General features: G+C 49.7%; 1 protein-coding gene and 1 non-coding gene across 2 annotated transcripts; one reads left to right on the top strand and one right to left on the bottom strand.

The window, feature by feature from the left end:
- Positions 1–2,890: 2,890 nt before the first annotated feature.
- On the bottom strand, positions 2,891–2,997 carry LOC111759013 (U6 spliceosomal RNA). Its single transcript, XR_002793113.1, has one exon. It is a non-coding gene; the product is annotated as a U6 spliceosomal RNA (small nuclear RNA).
- A 4,687-nt stretch (positions 2,998–7,684) lies between these two features.
- Positions 7,685–12,740, top strand: LOC101437898 (glutathione S-transferase Mu 2). The gene is made up of 8 exons (XM_004448946.5): positions 7,685–7,909; positions 8,189–8,264; positions 8,646–8,710; positions 9,025–9,106; positions 9,201–9,301; positions 10,048–10,143; positions 10,231–10,341; positions 12,219–12,740. Exons 1-8 carry the CDS (start codon positions 7,700–7,702, stop codon positions 12,306–12,308), a joined length of 831 nt encoding a protein of 276 aa, XP_004449003.2. The 5' UTR covers positions 7,685–7,699; the 3' UTR covers positions 12,309–12,740.
- The last annotated feature ends 6,620 nt before the right edge of the window (positions 12,741–19,360 follow it).

The following is a 19,360-nucleotide window of genomic DNA, read 5'->3' as shown; positions in this document are numbered from 1 at the left end:
AATATCCTCCCTATTGTTTCTGATTTTATTTTCGTCTTCTCTCCTTTTTTCTTTGTCAATCTAACTAAGGGCTTGGTGATTTTGTTGATCTTCTCAAAAAACCAACTTTTGGTTTGGTTGATTCTCTTTATTGTTTTTTGTTCTCAATTTCATTTATTTCTACTGTAATCTTTGTTATTTCTTCCCTTTTGCTTGCTTTGAGATTAGTTTGCTGTACTTTTTCTTGTTCCTTCAGGTATATAATTAGGTCTTTGATTTTAGTACTTTCTTCTTTTTTAATGTAAGCATTGAAGTCTATAGATCTCCCTCTTAATAGTGCCTTCACTGTATCCCATAGGTTTTGATATATTGTGTTCTTGTTTTCATTTGTCTCACGTTATTTACTGATTTCTCCTACAATTACTTCTTTGACCCACTGATTATTTAAGAGTGTTGTTTAATCTCCACATATTTGTGAATTTTTACTTTTTCTTCCTGTTATTGATTTCCAGCTTCATTTCATTCTTATCAGAGGAAGTGCTTTGTATAATTTCACCTATTAAAATTTATTGATACTTGTCTTGTGACACAACATATGGTCTATCCTGGAGAAGGATTCATGAGCATTTTTGATGAATTTATATCCAGCTGTTTTAGCGTTTAGGGGTCTATAAATGTTGGTTAGGTTTAGTTCATTAATCATATTATTCAAGCTCCTTGTTTCCTTAATTATCTTCTGTCCAGATGTTATATCCAATGGTATATTGAAGCCTCCAACTATTATTGTAAAGAGTCTCCTTCTCTCTTCAGTTTTGCCAGTATGTGTCTCATGTATTTTTGGGTACCCAGGGTAGGTGCATAAATATTTATGATTGTTATTTCTTATTGGTGAATTGCCCCTTTTGTTAATATTTAATGACCTTCTTCATCTCTTATAACAGTTTTGCATTTAAAATCTATTTTTTTCTGATATTAGTTTTGCCAGTCCAGCTCTTTTTTGGCTATTATTTGTGTGGAATGTCTTTTCCCAACCTTTCACTTTCAGCCTGATTGTGTCCTTGCATCTAAGTTGAGTCTTTTGTAGACAACATATAGATGGCTCATATTATAAAATCCATTCTGTCCATCTATGTCTTTTGATTGGGAAGTTCAATCCATTAACGTTCAATGTTATTATACTAAAGGCATTACTTAATTCGTACATTTTATGTTTTCACTTTCCTTTGTCATATCTTACTATTGTCTGTCTTTTTACCCTTTTAGTTACCTTTACTAATAATCTTTGTCTCAATACTCTTCTCCAAGTCTCTTACCCTTGTCTTTTCCTTTTAGGCTGCAGCATTCCCATTAGTCTCTCCTGTAAATCCAGTCTTTTAGTATAAACTCTTTCAGTTTTTATTTGTTCGTGAAGACTTTAAACTCACCCTCATTTTTGAAGAGCAGTTTTGCCAGATAAAGAATTCTTATTTTTTTGTGATCTATGTATCTTTCTAAAATAAGACAATTTAATAAATAAAATAAAATAAAGTAAAATAAAATGCATTTTTAAAAAAAGAATTCTTGGCTAGCAGTTTTTCTTTCAGTACCTTAAATATATCATACCACTGCCTTCTCATCTCCATGGTTTTTTTTTTTTTTAAAGATTGATTGATTTATTTAATTTCCCCCCCTCCCCTGGTTGTCTGTTCTTGGTGTCTATTTGCTGCGTCTTGTTTCTTTGTCCACTTCTGTTGTCGTCAGCGGCACGGGAAGTGTGGGCGGCGCCATTCCTGGGCAGGCTGCTCTTTCTTTTCATGCTGGGCGGCTCTCCTTATGGGGCGCACTCCTTGCGCGTGGGGCTCCCCCACGCGGGGGACACCCTTGCGTGGCAGGGCACTCCTTGCGCGCATCAGCCCTGCGCATGGCCAGCTCCACACGGATCAAGGAGGCCCGGGGTTTGAACCGCGGACCTCCCATATGGTAGACGGATGCCCTAACCACTGGGCCAAAGTCTGTTTCCCTCTCCATGGTTTTTGATGAGAGATCAGCACTTATTCTTTTTTTTTTTAAAGAGTTATTTTCTTTCTCTCCCCTTCCCCCCCCCCCCCCCCATTGTCTGCTCTCTGTGTCCATTCACTGTGTATTCTTCTGTGTCTGTTTGCATTATCTGGTGGCACTGGGAAACTGCATCTCTTTTTTGTTGCGTCATCTTGCTGCATCAGGTCTCTCTGTGTGTGGCGCCACTCTTGGGTGGGCTGCACTTTTTTTTTCATGCTGGGCAGCTCTCCTTGCGGGGTGCACTCCTTGCTTGTGGGGCACCCCTACACGGGGGCACTCCTGGGTGGCATGGCACTCCTTGCGCACAGCAGCACTGCACATAGGCCAGCTTATCACACAGGTCAGGAGGCCCTGGGGATTGAACCCTGGACCCTCCATATGATAGATGGATGCTCTATCAGTTGAGCCATGTCCATTTCCAGCACTTATTCTTATTGAGCTTCCCTTGCATGTGATGCCTTGCTTTTCTCTTATTGCTTTTAGAATCCTCTCTTTATCTCTGGAATTTGACATTCTGAATAGTAGACATCTCAGAGTAGATTTATTCAGATTTATTCTGTTTGGGGTGTGTTGTCCTTCTTGGATATTGATATTTGTGTCTTTCATAAGGATTGGGAAGTTTTTAGTTATTATTTCCTCAAATATTCTTTCTACCCCTTTTTCATTCTTTTCTTCTACTGGGACACCTATAACATGTATGTTGTATGTTTCACTTTGTCATTTAATTTCCTGAAACCCTGTTCTATTTTTTCCATTATTTTTTCTTTCTGTTCTCCTTTCTTTTCAAACTCAGATTTTCTGTCTTCTAATTCACCAATTCTGCCCTCAGCCAATTCAAATCTATTATATGCCTCTAATGTATTTTTTTTCTATTAAAAATATGGAAGGCTTCAGGAATTTGCATATCGTCCTTGCTCAAGGGCCATGCTAATCTTCTCTGTATCGCTCCAACCCCAGTATATGTGCTGCTGAAGTGAGCACTGTAACGTATTTTTAATCTCATCCTTTGTGTCTTTCATTCCCATAAGCTGTTACTTTTCTTTGCAGGCTTTCAAATTGTTCTTTATGCTCACCCAGTGTCCTCTTAATATCTTTTATTTCTTTAGCCATATTTTCCTTCAGTTCCTTGAATTGATTTAGGAGATTCTGTGTACATCACAGGGCCAGGGAGCCAGTAATGGGGTGGAGACCAGATCAAGAAAGCCTGGGACATTAGAGACTCCAAAAAGCTTTTTTCTTCTTGCAGGTTCCCAACCTGCCAGCAGATGGTGCTCTTCAGGGACTCTTCCCACAGGGGTGTCTCTTTCAACTTCCACTTGCTGGGCTTGCTAGAGATGGGATTCAAAGTGAGCTGTGCTTGCCAAACTCACTGGTGAGAAACCCCTCTCCACTCTCTGCTGTACCCTTTCTCTTCCCAGGGAGGAAGACTTCTGTTCCCCTCTCAGTTGGCTGCAGTGAACCATGAGTTTTACCAAGGCTGTTTGCCTGGAGGGCAGAGGATGGGTGCTGTTTCCAACCATGGGAGTGAGTAACTCATGGTTTTCATTTTGTTTTTTTCCTCTCTCTGTCCCTCTCCTTCCTAGACAATGTGCAGCACTCTCCTGATCTTCAGATACTCAAAGCAGCTCCCTCAGACAGCTTTTTGACCTTTTTCCATTGTTTTTGTAAGGGAGTTGAGCCCTCCCACCCTACTTGGCCACCATCTTCCTCCAAAACAGGGTATTCTGTTCTCTAAAATGCCATTCCTGATGCTTGTATTTAGGTTCATAAGTGATGGTGATTTATAATCCTCTTCACCTGTGTTGTCCTTGCTACGGTTAGGTGATTCACGCAACAATTGTCAATATTTTAGACAATTTATATAACACATTCCTTTTTTGAAAGTTTTGGAAAATAATCTAGCAAATTTCCAAGGACAAAGTATTCTTTTGTCTTATTCCTTTTCTTTATTGCACCATTTTTACTATATTCAGAATCTTTCTTTCTTTTACCATGTGTTTTGATATATTAGTGTTTGTTCCACTTGATTGTAACAATTAGTAATTGAGAAAAATGTTTCCCCATTTTGTAAATCATTGTTCTGATTTTTAGTCTTCATTCCCAATTCTGATTTTTATTAACTTTCTTTTTCATTTTTGTTTTTGGACTAAAGCTGTATCAATTTCGCTAATGTCTTTAGAGAATCAGCTGTTGGTTTATGGGGCACATTGGTTTAGGCTTCAATAGTTTTCTACTTGTTATTGTTTCTTGTTTTTCACTTCTTAAAATACCTTCAGCTTTTCTTTCTTTCCAAAATTTTGAAGACTTAGATTGTTTTTCTTTTTTCTCAATAATAGAGGAATGCAGAAAAGCTGTTCCTTCTAAAATCTACTTTAGCTGCATCTTGTACATAGTGATTTTTGTTTTCTTATTTTCAGGTTTTTCAAAAATAGTCTTTTACTATAGCCTGGATTTCCTAATTTACCCAGACAACATTTAAAAGATTTCTAAAAAATGTCCGTGGAGTAGAACACATTTTAATTCTACTGTTGGTATTTATTTCTAATATATTGTCTTGTATTCTGTACCTATTGTGTGTGGAATTGCTGTTAACTTGGCTTCAGAATGTTAGGAGCTGGCAGAGGAGCTGCAAGGAATTATAGGAATCTAGTCTGAGGTGTGACTATAAGCCATTTGGGTAAAATTTGACCCTAAATTTTATATCAATTGTCCTCCACCATGTTTGTGTGTTTTACAATTAGAACACTTGCAAACAATATAAAATCAGGAGTGAGCACATATAAATTCAGAAAATCTGGCTGGCAGCTCTATGCCCAGATACAATCAATTTTGTATCAACTTCAGACCTCTTTCAGGCTCCCTAAACCCCTCCCCTCCCTATTGTCTTCCACAGAGTCATTTCACCCATTTGCCGCCTCCTCTTGGTCCCTTAGACCATGGTTCTGAGGGCCCTGATTGCCTGATCCTTTTCTTCCTACAGAACTGTAATCTGCCTTGGGCCCATCTTCCTGTCTCTTGCAGATTCCTTGTCCCAGGAAGCATTGGCTGGTTCTCCTGCCTCTGGGTGTTTAAACACATGAAAACGTGTCCTGTATTTAAATCGATCTATCCCTTGTGGTCCCCACCCTACCTCTAGTCTCTAACAGCCAAAATATAATCCCCTTGAAGGCTTTTCTTATTCTCAGTGCCTATTTATCGCAGAATCTCCATACCAATTTTTTTTTAGGCAAGGGAGTAAAGAGTTTATTAAGAAACAAGAAAACAAGAAAAGTACAGTCCCCATGCTACAGAGTGAGACATGCTCCATACCATCTTTGAATAAACAAGTGACCAAATAAATGCATACAATGTGAAAGTATCTGTTTTAAATGTTATTACACTACTTTATATTAGCTTCTTTTCCCCATCTGTTGTAGTTTGAGACTATCTGTACCCCAGAAAATCATGTTGTTGAACCCGTTCTGTGGGTGTGAACCTATCGTAGATGGGATCCTTTGATGAGGTTACTTCAGTGAGGCGTGGTCCAGGGTGAGTCTTAATCCTCTTACTGGAGTCCTTTTTAAACAGATGAATTCAAAAAGGGGGGATTGCAGAGATACTCAAGAGCTCAGAGAGAAACCCCTAGAGGCTGAGAGAGAGGTGTTGGGAGACTGAGGCTGGAATTGGCGGAGAGAGGAAGCTGCAGAAACCGGGAAGCTGAAAGCGACGAGACAAGACCTGGAGGAGCCTGTTGCTTTGATGTGGACATTTTCACAGCCTCAGAACTGTAAGCTTGCGACCTAATAAATTCCCATTGGAAAAGCCAACCCATTTCTGATATATTGCCTTGGCAACCTGTAACAAACATCATTTACACAACTGAATACAGTAATATTTTTTTCAAGCTCAATATGTATAAAGCTCAGAATGGCAAACCTTTAAGGTGTAATGAGAAATGTGACTGTTCAGAGGGCTGTGGATCATAGCATTGTCTCATGCAGGCAGACTACCCAGGAATGCACTCTACCTCCAAAGGTGCTTCCCCAACTTGGGCTGGGCTGGACCCCAGAAGACTGGCAAGGTCTGAGTGGGTATGGAGCAGGTGCCATAAGAACTGTGCACTGCTGACAACTCTCTGAGCTCCACAACATTGCACAGACATGCAGACCCTCTGCCTTCCATGGTAGAATGGAACAGGATGAAGTCTACTTGTCCTCCTCAACCCCCACTCCACACTTGATCCTAGCTAATTTTTAAACTTAGTTTTTTGTAGAGTGCCGCCCTTGCCCTTTGTTAACTTATAAACCCATTTTCTTTTTAAAGTTCCTCTTGACTGTTTTCATAGCCATTAAATCTTGTAATATCATATAAACAAAGACAAGTTAACCAGAGGCCAAATTGTTTCATGTCCTCATGGTTTTGCAATAGTCTTCTGCCTTCAAAGAGAAAAGTTGGCAGGTAAGACATGGTTCTTGTGGAGGCCGTACTGTGGGTCACACATCACAAACTGCCCTCAAAGGGCACCTTCCTTTCATTTTTTAAAAAAAGGATTTATTATTTATTTCTCCCCCTCCCCCCTTGTTTGCTGTGTCCATTCGCTGTGTGCTCTTCTGTGTCCACTTGTATTCTTGTCAGCGGCACCGGGAATCTGTGTCTCTTTTTGTTGTGTCATCTTGCTGCATCAGCTCTCCATGCATGCAGCACCCCTTCCTGCACAGGCTGCACATTTTTTGTGCAGGGCAGCTCTACTTGAGGGGCACACTTCTTGCGTGTGGGGCTCCCGTCGTGGGGGACACCCCCACGTGGCAGGGCACTCCTTGTGCACATCAGCACTGCGCGTGGGCCAGCTCCACACGTGTCAGGAGGCCCCGGGTTGGAACCCTGGACCTCCCGTGTGGTGGGCAGATGCTCTATCAGTTGAGCCAGATCCGCTTCCCACCTTCCTCTCATTCTACAGGTGATGGGGCTCTTAGGAACACACACGGGTCAGGAACTAGAGCTGGGGTGGCAAGCCGCAGGCTGGACAGAGAGGGTCCTGCAGAGGACAGTGCCTGAGGGCCTGTGGGCTCCCCGGCTCCTCACTGCCCCACCTCTGAGGACAAGCTCTTCCCACTCGCTCGCATTCCCTCTGCGGCCACCCTTTCAAGATCACTGTCCAGATTTGGGGGCCCGGCCAATGCCAGCGGCCCCTAAGGGTATTTCAGGGGCTGCGTCCCAGACACGCCGCCTCGCTGCCGGGTCTGGTTCTCAGATTTAGAGCCACCAGTTGCACCAAAATGCTGCTTGGCGCATGTGCAGCTGACCCTCACAATCCCGACAGAGAGCGCGGCCCTCCCACTCCTAGAAAGGCGGGCGCGAGACCCATTTCCTTTCTGCGCCCCTAAACGACGCCAGCCTTTCCCGTCTCACTCGTCGCGCGCCTCTCATGGATTGGAAATGCTCCGCTTTGCTTTTCAGGACATAGGGCCCTTCTCTTCCCGTGCTAAGTGCTGGTCTCAGCGCCCCCAGCACGGCCCCTCTGGGGCCAGGACCCTGCGGCCCGAGCCAGGCAGGGGGCACCTTCCAGCCAGGGCCGTCCTCGGTGCGAGCCCGACCCCGGCTCCCCGAATCCCCGGGGCCGGGGGGGCGGGGGCTGCAACGGACTTGACTTCCTCCAGCGCCTCGGCTCCGGGCCCCGGGAGCTGCCTGGGCCCTGGACAGGGGCATGGGGGGGCCGAGCCGTGGCGGCTGCGCCCGCAGCCGGGCGGCGGGCGGGTCCCGGGGCGCGGGAGCCGGGGGCGGGGTCTCAGGCCAGCCCCGCCCCGGCCCGGGACACTTGGATAAAGTCCTCACCAAGCTCCGCAAAGGCGCGTTCCCCGAGTCCGCGCAAACGAGCACCATGCCCATGACCTTGGGTTACTGGGATCTCCGTGGGGTGAGCCAGGGTCCGCGTGTGCGAGGGGGGGGCGCGGGCGGGGGCGCGGGGCAGCTCGGGGCCGGCTCTGGGAGGAGTTCCTGCCGCGGACTTTGCAGAAGCCGAGGCTGCCCTGCCGCCCGGCCTCCGCGCAGGCCGCTCACTCCCTGGACGCGACGCGTGCTTCGGCCTGGGTGGGGTGGGGGGCGTGGTGAGAGGGCATCCGGCGCGGCGCTGGGGTGTCCAGCCGGCGGCCCGATCTCCCCTCCTCTGCCCCCGTCCCCGTGCTTTGTCTTGCAGCTGGCTCACTCCATCCGCCTGCTGCTGGAATACACAGGCTCAAACTATGAGGAAAAGAACTACACGCTGGGAGATGGTACTGGCGCCCGCGTTTTCTGCCCTCTGCCCAGCACAAGCTGATTTGGGGGCCATGCCCAGGCCGCCTGTTGCTCTCCCTGCAGTGCCTCCGTGGCTGGGGCCCTCCCCGAGACGCTGTGGCGTGCAGCCCTGGCCTTCCACTGCGGGGGGCTGGGAGGGCATTACTGGGCCCCGAAGCAGAGGCTGGTGCAGCCTTACTCGTGTGTGCCCCAGAGCCCGGTGTTTTCGCGCCGCTAGACTTGAACATGGGAGCATTAGTGGCTCCATCAAATCCAGACCCAGCTGATTCCAGGGGGCCTTCGCACTGACACACTGTGTGCTGTCAGGGAAAGAGCTGGGGTCAGGGAGGTTTGTTTTCACTCCACCTTCTCCACTACAGCTCCAGACTACGACAAGAGCCAGTGGCTGAACGAAAAGTTCAAGCTAGGCCTGGACTTTCCCAATGTAGGTGCCGGGTGGTGGGTAGGGGGGTGGGAAGGGGAAGGGTGGGGGGTGGTGGTGGCGAAAGAGAAAGCCGTCCCTACCTCCATCTCCTACCCCAGCGTGAGACTTAGATAGGGTGCCTGCCGAGCCCCTCGTGCTGGGCTCTCTTCCCCCTTCCACGATGCCCTGTGCCCAGCTCGGGCATTCCTTACGTGTGAATTTATTTCATGGGTACCCTGGGCCAGGCACTATGGGTGCTGGGTCCCTTCCACCCTTGCTTAGAGGAAGGGGTGCTGGGGAGTGACCCCACCGACCTGGCCACACTCACCTTCCAGCTGCCCTACCTGATCGATGGCGCGCACAAGATCACCCAGAGCAACGCCATCCTGCGCTACATTGCACGCAAGCACCACCTGGGTGAGTGGGGGGGGCACAGGAGGCTGGGCGGCCATTCCCCGGGGCGTGCCTGGGGTGGGAGACTGAGGGCCGGTCTCTGTTGTGTGGGCCGTAGGTGGGGAGACCGAGGCAGAGAAGATTCGCGTGGACGTGCTGGAGAACCAGGTCATGGACACCCGCATGCAGCTGGCCAGGGTCTGCTACAGCCCTGACTTTGTGAGTCCCTCTTGTGGGCACGGGGCTAGGCTGGTCTGTCGGTCATTTCAGCTCCTAAGTGCTGCCCCTCCAAGCAGGCCCTTGTACGGCCACCAGAGTCACCTTCATAACCCAGATCTCGTCAGGTGAAAACTCTGAATCGCTTCCCACCAGTTTTAGGGCAGAGTCCAGACTTCTTGCGGTGGAAGACAAGTTCCCCAGCAGCGCAGTCAGCTCGTTTACTCTGTGCCATTCCCTTCATTTCCAGAGGGACTAGCATTTGCCCAGACGGGCAGGGCAGGGTCCAGCTGCCGGGTCTTTGTTCCTGCAGGAACCTCTCCCCTCCCTCCTTCCTGCTGCCTCTCAGAGTCTCCTCGTGTTTCAGGAAACTCCTCAAATGTCTGCTCCATTCTTCTACCCGAGTAGCTAGAACTTATGCTTCTTTCCCTGAGGTCATTTATTCTTTGTTACTGTGTTTCTGCCAACATCCGAGATGAGGGCTCCACCACATGCTCCCAGAATCCTCCGCTGAACAATAGGTGGATTGTTTGGAAGTCGGTGGGGACCCATGGACAGTGTCCTGTTCCTCTCCGCTTTCCCATTGCTCTCACAGGTGGGGTCGGGTCCCCAGTAGGAGTCTGATAAATACTGGGTGGATTAAAGCAAAGTCTGGGGAAGATGGCTGCTCCCCCGTGGCCGGCTGGGGGGCCCTGCATCTGCCCAGGGAGCTCATGGCTGGGGGTGCTGACGGCTCTCTTTTGCTGCAGGAGAAGCTGAAGCCAGAGTACTTGGAGGGGCTCCCTGAAAAGATGAGGCTCTACTCAGAGTTCCTTGGAAAGCGGCCGTGGTTTGCAGGGGACAAGGTAAAGGGGGAAGGACGTGGGGATGGGAGTGGTCATTCCTGGCAGATTTCAGAGCTGCCCGCCCGCTCTCCCTTGGCCTTCCTGCAGATCACCTTTGTGGATTTCCTCGCTTACGACGTCCTTGACCAGAACCGTATTTTTGAGCCCAAGTGCCTGGACGCGTTCCCAAACCTGAAGGACTTTATGGCCCGCTTTGAGGTGATGCCTCTTTCATGTCCCATTTTTACGCCACCTTCCCAGGGTGCGTTTCTTGTTCCAGGGCTCAGACTAGCATGTATTGTGTTATCGTTGATCTTCACAGCATTCATATGAGGTAGAGAGAATGATCGCCCCGGTACAGATAAGGTCTGCCAGCTGAAGAGTGTAGTCAATTGCTCAAGGTCGCAGAGCCACTATGGGCTGTGCTGGTTCTTCCTGCTTCGGCTGCAATGGGCAGTGGGCGGCGGCTCTCCCTTCCCAGCCCAGGACGGCAGGGATGAGGCAGACATTGGAGGAGTGGGATGGAGCTGGCAGTCGTAGGGTTGAGACAAGGTAGGAGTGATACTAAGTACCGAAGACACAGACAGAATTTATATCTCACCTCCTGCTAGCTCAGCTCCACTGGGACCCATGGCCGGGCGGGGGGGGCAGGGTACGGGATTCCCGGAGCTGCTGTTGGTGCTGGATTTGGGGGTATATGTGGGTGCCCTGCTGCAGGATTTCTTCTTGAAGTGTGCTATAATGGGGCAATGCCCTCCCCCCCCCCCCCATTTTTTTTTCCCTTCATTTTAACTCATAATCACTGATTGTCTCCTCGGTTTGAGGCACTGTGTCAGGACAATGGGGGATGCAAAGATGACTCAGACCTGGAGTCCCCCTCCACCCCATCCCGCAGCCGGGGTAGTTGGAGAACTAGGGCCACAGCAGGCTGTGCGGGGCGGGTGGGCCCCCGGCCTGGACCCCACCTCACAGCCCCCACGCTGGTTGGGAAGCAACAGAATCGTCTTCTACAGATTTGAAAATGCAAGGCCTTCATCCAACACGTTTTCCTTTCCCAGTTCCCATCAAGGGAGCTGCTTGCTCAGCTGGTTGTCATCAACTTCTGGTTCAAGTTCAGGCGGAACACCTTGGAGATTACATAAGCGAGGGAGGACTGGGAGGGGCGGGCAGAGGGCTGGGGCCCAGGCGGTCGGGAACCCGAAGGCGTGGATCTTTTTAAATCTTTTAAAAATAATCTGGGCGCTACACTTCCTGGTACGCTGGCTCACAGAACATGCCAGAATGTCCTACGGCCTGTCCCCTGTAGCAGTGGCCGGAGCCGAGGAAGGTTGGGGCACAGTGAGACCCGGCTCAGTTACCAGGTCCAGAGGCTTGGACTCTCCTCTAAATGAGACCCTGGCTCAGCCCGGCTTTGCCGGGGGGGCCCCCTCCGCCACCACCGCCCCCCCCCCCCCCCCCCCCCCCCCCCCCCGTCAGCCTTGAGCCAGTTTTGCTGAGTCATCCGGCGAGCTCTGCCCGCGCATTTAGGCTTACCCTGGGCTCCTTTCTCCGCTAGCGGCACTCCTCAGTGTGCCAGGAGCCTCCCTCAGAACAAGGGGGGCGTTTGTCCCGCGGGGATTGACAAGGCCTCCCGTGGGGTGGGGGCGGGGGGTTCTGGAAGGGTGCAGAGTGCAGCAGCAGGAGACAGGACTGGGGAGAGCCAGAGCAGGGCCCGTCTCCACCACTTAGGTGCCCGCGAGGAACTTGCTTAACCTCTTTGTACCCCGCTTTCCCTACCGATGAAGGCCCACAGTAAAACCCGTCTGCAGGGTTGCTGGAGCATTTTCTGGTCATCCAGTGGTTCTAAAGCACCTAGCATGATACAGAGTCTGCATAAACGATCGCTCTTTTTGAAGTGAGAGATTAGTTACAGAGAATTGGAAGAGTGGACTTCCCCAGGCTAGGGGTGACCGGCCGACTCTCTTATGCCCTAACACTTGGCCCCCCGAGGGAGGGCTGTCACCAGGGCCCCTGAGCTCGCCGGCCTGGATTGGGGCTACTGGAGCCCCGTGGGGCAGCAGAGCCTGAGCTGGGGCCTTCTTTTCTTCCCCCCGCAGGGCCTGAAGCAGATCTCTGCCTACATGAAGTCCAGCCGCTTCCGTCCGGGCCCCGTGTTTGCAAAGATGGCCCTGTGGGGCAACAAGTAGGGCTCAGGAGGGCCGGAAGATGGGGGCGAGGGCCCAGCTCTGCGCCCGCTGCCAGGGGACCCTGGAGACCAGCCGGCCTCCCCGCGCCTCTCCCCTTCGTCTCCCCGCTCTGTTCTCCTCCCCAGGGCCTTTTTTGGCCTTTTATATCCCATCCTAACCCCACCCCCTGCGCCCCCTTTTAAGCCTTGGTTCCCCACGTGCCTTCAGCAGACGCCCCCTGCTGACATGACCCTTCCCTGCACGGACGCAGGCCAGCCCCTCCCCTCCCCGTGGTCGCCTCTGCTCTGAGGACCCCGGCGGCCCCTGCGCCAGTAGACAAAGTCTCTGTGGAGACCGAGACCCCTCAGCTCCCCCGGCGCTGCCAGAAGCACCCTGCTCCTCGCCGTGCCCTGCCCTGGGCCTTGTCTGCCTCCCAGTAAAGTCTGAACCACACCTGCTCTGCTTGCCTTATTCCCTTCTGGGTCCCTGCACTCGGGACTGACCGCGGAGGCCAGGGCGGGTTTCCTTGTCTCTGGCCTCCCGGCCCGGGTGGGGTGCACAGGGATGTGGGGGAGGAGAGGAGGGCCCTCATTTCTGTCCCTAACCGTGGGATCTGCACAGCAGGGACGCCCCTCACTCACTCAGCATTGCCTCCTGTGGCCGTGGAGAACTCCTGACGGTCCTGGGGGCTCTGGGGTGGTGGGGTGGGGGCTGAGCAGTCCTCTGGTACTGTGGGGGTCCAGGAGGACCGCCTTCTGTGTTCCTCTCCTGGGGACTTACCCTGATTTAGATGCCCCTCGTCTCTGTTCTCCCAGTAGAGCGTATCCCATCATACTGTAATTGGTACTTGTTTTTCTCCTGAAGTAAACTGTAACATCATTGAGCAGAGAACCCATATTATGTGACTTTTATCTCTATCATAGCCCAACATGCAGGAAATATTCAATAAAAGTTGGTAATTTGAAAGAAAGATCTCTAGGTATGGCCCTGACACAGTCGACAGCCGTTGCTGGGATTTACAGTCAGGCTTTCCTTATCTCAGCTATTGGAGAGGTAAAGTTCAGGAGATTTTAGATCAGCTGCAGGCGGGGAGTGAGCCACTGGCACTCTCCAGTGTACGCTGCTAGTAGGCTCTGCTGTGGGGTGAGTGACTTGAGACGGGCAGGCCTGGTGTGCTGGGCCAGAGTGTAACCGATCTGTGAGGTCAAGAGATGGTATCAGCGTTTCCTGTCCTGCCACCCGCACAGGGGCGTCGGATGACCATCTGGCTGAGCGGATTCTGCACACCGTGGCTGGTGGAGGAGGTGAGACTTGTTACCTCACAGCCTGGAGACTCAGCCCATTGCAGGGAGAACGTTGGGGCAAGAGTCCCACGGGGGTGTGCTTTATGGGCTCTGGCTGCAACCTGGCGCGCTTCCTGCAGGCACTGAACTAAAAAGGAGCAATAGGAGTAACGTTAAAAGTGATTAGGAAATGAATGATTAAGTTTAGAAAGATAAAATTGGTAAGGTAAGGGTTCAGCAAAGCGAAACGTTTATGATGAGTCTGGTTAAGATAAAAGTTGGTTCAGCTAAAAAATTTTCAACTTTAAATTTTAAGAACTTAGGGCAAAAGCGGTCAAATTCAACAGCATTACTAGAAGTTTGGTGTGACATTATGGTAAAGATAGTGGTCAGGATAAAAATGTTAAATTGGATTAAATTAGCTACAGATCTAGAAGAGAGCTCGGGAAAAGTTTCCGAAGGGGCCAGGTAGTAAATAGTCAAGGCTTTGTGGAACGTAGCGACTCTGTACAACGTTCAACTCTGTCGTTCAACTCTGTCGTTGAGTGGAAATTATTTGCAAAAGCAGGCAGGTGTAGTTTGCCACTTCCTGTCTAGGAGCTTAAATGAAAAGGGGCTAACTGTCTGAGAGCTAAAGTGGTAGAGTTGAAATTTAAAAGGCGAGTAATTATCCCAGTGAAAGAGAGCAAAACAACTCAATCTTTAAAAAAGGTGAACGTCTAATAAATGAAGACGGTTGCAAATGAAGACAATTTCAGAAACATTTTAATTAAAATGATAATTTAATAGATGAAAATATGCATTTTACACTCTGGTGTAGAAATAGTACATTCTATATGCTTCAAACTGAGGTAATAAGAAAAGGTGCTCCCCTGTGGGTGAGACGCATCAGAGATCCCACGACTCGGCACTGTTCGGGCCTCCTGAGAGGGTCCATGTACTGTTCAGGGTGCACCTTCCCCTCTGGAGTGGGGAAGGAACTGCTCCTCTGAGAACGGCTGCCTGCCCTGCTGTCTTCTGCATCCATCTGCCATCTCCTGCGGTTAATGACGCGTTCCATGTCCACTATTCTCCCATCGTCGCTGTATTAAAGAAAAAGATGCCATAACAGAGAGACCCCACTGCAGTGACTTACAGAAGAGAGAAGTTCATTCTTTCTTCACCTAACATTTCCGTGGGAAACGGTCTAGGCTGGCAGACAGCTCCACTCCACACATGGATTCAGGCTGAGGCTGCATCTGTCTCCTGGCTCGGCCCCTGCAGGGTGCTCCCTTGTCTCATTGGTTGAAGCAACTTTGCATTATGCAAGTGCAAGGGAGGGAAACTTGCATACCCCACCACTCTCGTTGGTGAAACTCGGGTGTTTGGCTGTCCCTATTCACGAGGGCTAGGCACCCCATCAGTGGATGGGGAGAATGGAATTTGGAGGACAACTGCATTCTCTGTCCCACCCAGAGACTTGGGGATAAAGGATAATTATATTCAAGTCCATGAGAAACTCTGGATTTAAGCCAAAGGTTTAAAGCAGGTAGGACAAGGCCAGGTATTAAAGATAAAGATATTTTCAGATAGACCTAAGGGGAGGGGCATATCAGGTAAGGTCACTGTTTTGCTGAAAAGGAAAAGAATTTATTAGAGGTGTTAGCCCATTGAGTCTCTGAGGGTCAGGGGCTGGTCTTGGAAGTTGTGATTGTTCTAGAGAAGATCCCACAGCCATTGCTGGACACAGGCCCTGACACCCAGCCCTGGACGTCAGCGCCTCACCACTGCTGCCTCTACAGCCTGATCATTTGTCCCTTGCTAGAAACAGATTCTGCTCCAGCCCTGTCTTTAAACAGCTTCCCTCAGAAGCGGGGTCCCATGCCGCTGTGTGCCATGAGCCGGAGGGTGTCTGAAAGAGCAAGTTAATTTGTTGGCAGTAAGTTCTGCTAGGTATAACAGTGAGTTAAATAGAATGGAAAATTTTCTCATGTAAGAAAAAAATACCTGCAGGTTAACGGTCAAGGCCCAGGGATGCTGGCTTCACAGGAGCCTTGAGTGATGGACTCAGCTTCCAAACTCTCTGCTTCACCATCCTCAGCACGTGGTCTCCATTCTCTAAGTTACTTCATGGCCCAGAATAGCTGTGAGAGTCACAACCATCACATCTATGTTCCAAACAGCAGGAGGGAGAAGGCGGAAGGGCGTGGCTCCCTCCCTTGTAAGGAAATTTCCTATAAGTAACGTATAACACTTATGGTTACATCTTGTTGGCTAGAACGCAATCATTTTGGAAACCACATCTTTTGCCTGAGAAATTATGTCCCTAATATAAATGGGGATTTTTAAAGTAAAGAAAATGGGGGTCAACTAGCATTGTTTTTTTTTTAAGATTTATTTTCCCTCTCCCCCTCCCTGTTCCCCACCCCCTCCCAACTGTATTTTGTTGTTTGTGTCCATTTGCTGTGTGATCTTCTGTATCTACTTCTCTTTTGTGTCTTCTCTTCTCATCTTTCTCCTCTAGGATTCAGAGGGATTCGATTCTGGGGAACTTTGACGTGGAGAGAGGTTCCCTGTCAATTGCGCCACCTCAGTTCCTGGCCCTTGCTACACTTCACCTTGACTCTTCCCTTGTCTCTCTTTTGTTGTGTCATCATCTTGCTGTGACTCACTTGTGCGGGCACTCGGCCATGCAGGCACTGGCTCGCCATGCGGGCACGCTTTCTCTTCCTTTTCACCAGGAGGCCCCAGGGATGGAACCTGTGTCCTTCCATATGGTAGGCAGAGGCCTTATCACTTGAGCCACCTCTGCTTCCCGATTGGCCTTGTTCTATGTGTGGCGCTTATAATATGAGAAATTCCTCAGCCGTAAGTAAGGTTTTTAAAAGACTAGGAGGATGAATGCTTAACACACATTCTTCCAAAATGCACACTTCCGCATGAGGCAAGTTAGAATAGGGACAGGGGGAAGGCGGCTGGGACCTGGCAGAGAACATGGTCGTGGGGCCCTGCCTGGAAACCCCCTGCGATTAAGAACAAAGCCAGAAAGACCCCACCTAGACCCTGGCCACTAGGTCCTATTTAGAACTCTTTCTGGGGTCAAGGGGAAGCCCCGGATACCTCCAAACAGCAGGCCTCCCCATTGGCCCCCTGAGAGCTAACAGGTGGGCAGCTAATCAGAACAGCAAACAGCTGCCCCCCCAACATTAGGAAGGGGGAGGAGGAAAGGTCTGAAGAGGCCTACCCCGGGGTCGCAGTGTGCGTCTCACCCTGCGGCACGCCTGCAGTCGCGTCTGTGCTGTGTACTGCTCTTCTTTTCTTTGTTTCTTGATAAGCGCTTTACTCCCTTGCCTACCCTATGGCATGTCCTTAAGTTCTTTCATGCAACGTAGCCCAAGAAATCTAGAAGCCCAGAACCCAGAGCGATCTGCTAACACAATCGTAACTACAACCGCCACCACCATAAAGTGCTCCTGCCTGACATAATCGCACCTTTCCCCTGTACAAATGAAAACTCGCTCACCCTCTTTTCTCCAAAGGGAAAAAAACAAACCAGAAAACAAAGCACAAAAAACAGTATCATCAGCTACTGCACCCAGCTCCAGGCCCACGATCTCTGGATAATGTTTATATTGGTATTTGGAAAACGGCAGAGTCAAGGATAATGATAGTGACCACCAACTCACCCTATGAAATAGTAAGAGAGAGGGAGGTGGCAATAAGGGACAACAGGTGAGTCTATAGCACGGTATAAAAGAGCCTGCCCTCAGGTTCGCAGACAAGCTGTCTTGTACTCATCTCTACTGCTTAGAATATGCCCTTCCCTGGTGAGAGGATTCCAAAGAGATGTTGCACAGTTAAGCTTTTTTAAAAATTGTGGTAAAATGCACGTAACATTTGCTGTTTTAACCTCTCCGAAGAGTACAATTCAGGGGCTTAATAATCTTTTTATACTCAGTGTTGACGTGGGCAAACGGAAGTCCCTCCCTGGCTTGGCTCTGGTCTCCACCCTCAGGTGGCTCCACTCTAAGGCTCGCTGTCTTCCCACGCCACTAGCTGACATTTCCCCCCTCACGTGGCACGCATGGCAGCGTGAGGGACGCCTTTCCTGGTGAGCGGCCCGCTGCCACATGGTAACTGAAAGCAGAGAGGACACGGCGGGTCCTGATGGATCCCAGAGCACCCCTTGCTGTGACGCTAATTGTCATACACCTGGTGGTCAGATCTCGCTTTCCCCAGCCGACTCCGCTCTGTGGGGTGCTCCTCAGAAACCCGGGGGGGGGGGGGGGGAGCATTGTCCTATCCAGGAGGCCCCGTGGCCCCCTGATGTTTCCGACAGTCCTCTGGTTCTCTTGCCATTTGAGACATCTTGGAAGGAAGCAAATGGGGTTTGGGTGATAGCTTGACAAGAATTCCTGTTAATACATTAATACCATCGAAGGTAAAATACAGACTTAATAATCCTGCCGGTCCCTCAGACCTCTGCTGTGACGTGAACGTTACCTTGCTTGCTCTCTTCCCATCTCGGGCTGGCCCTTAGCGCCATGCCTGGCCACGCACGCAGCAGCACTCTTCGTTTAATACTCAAAATACACACACACCTATGTGTCCTTTCTTCTGGATTCAAGTCCCACGTGTGAGTCACCGCTAATTCTATCCTTTGAAAAACCCCTAATAACATCAAGAGCGCACCCTTGTTCCTTTGCAGAAACATTTTGTTTCAGCTGGGCCCACGCGAGGCGTGAGTCAGACCCTGTCCTTATCCTGCCCTCCAGACACAGAGGCTTCGCCCGCCGCCAGGACACCCCTCCACCTCGCCTTCTGTCCTGACGCCAAGCACGGCTACCTCGGCTGTCTCTTGTAAGATCAGATCATTCCGTTCTTCTTTTTCTGTCTCCAGACAGGAATAGAGAGAAATTTAAACAAGGTTTTTGAGGGCCCGTATGTACGTAGAAATTCTAGGATTTAGAGGCCTAGGAATTCACACTTCACTCCTTCACATTATGGAAATTCACATCAATAGTTACTGGATTGAAAAGATTATCTTCAGCTTTCTACCTCTTCTGGTCAAAGCCTCCTCTTACCCAAGGCACTGGCCTGACACCCAACAGTAGCTTGCAGGGGTGGCTAAAGGTGGCGGTTGGGGGTCTGCTAACGTCTTGTGTCTGTCCGAGCTCCTCCTGAGGCAGCCTTCCTGGAGCCTGCTCTCCTTCACCAGATCCCAGGCTCCTGGTCCGCTGGGACAGCCGTGCCCTCAGCCACTCTCTAAGGCTGGAGACTACACAAAGACTTCGCTCTGTGAGACTGATGCCAATTCAGTCTCCACAGGAGGCGGTTTCCCTTAAGTTTGCTTTCTTTTTAAAAAGTTAGCTTCTGTCACACAAGTAATGCATGAATACATTCTTCTTGTTAAAAAAGAAAAGCCTCAACCTTATCTGCAAAAGTGCCCCCTAACTTCCACCTTGATACCCACTTGCTTGAGGTAATCCTTGTTATCAGTTTGGTGTGTCCTTCAGAGCTTTTTCCATGCAGCCACATACATACACACTCTAGGAAACAGACTTACTTTGTGGTTGCCCTATTTAAACCATAAAAGGTATCCCAGTGGACACACTAATCTGCAACCCAATCTGAAAAAATTCCACAATGTGTCCTGGGGCTCTTTCCAGCTTCATACCATTACATGTTATTCTTTAACTGCCATGTGGTATTCCACCATTTTGATGGGCGTTTACATTATTTCCACTTATTTGCTATTATAAAAATACCACAATGAACACCTTAATATATGCCTTCTGGGTATATGGGTGA

The sequence above is a fragment of the Dasypus novemcinctus genome, chromosome 9, assembly GCF_030445035.2.
Source record: "Dasypus novemcinctus isolate mDasNov1 chromosome 9, mDasNov1.1.hap2, whole genome shotgun sequence".
NCBI lineage: Eukaryota > Metazoa > Chordata > Mammalia > Cingulata > Dasypodidae > Dasypus > Dasypus novemcinctus.
This window is presented reverse-complemented; position numbering and strand designations above follow the sequence as displayed.

Excerpts from the sequence above, each read along its gene's own strand:
- LOC101437898 (XM_004448946.5), top strand. The coding sequence starts at position 7,700 with ATGGGGGGGCCGAGCCGTGGCGGCTGCGCCCGCAGCCGGGCGGCGGGC. Across the intron at positions 9,107-9,200 it reads TGCACGCAAGCACCACCTGG|GTGGGGAGACCGAGGCAGAG; the intron begins GTGAGTGGGGGG and ends TGTGGGCCGTAG. Across the intron at positions 10,342-12,218 it reads ACTTTATGGCCCGCTTTGAG|GGCCTGAAGCAGATCTCTGC; the intron begins GTGATGCCTCTT and ends TTCCCCCCGCAG.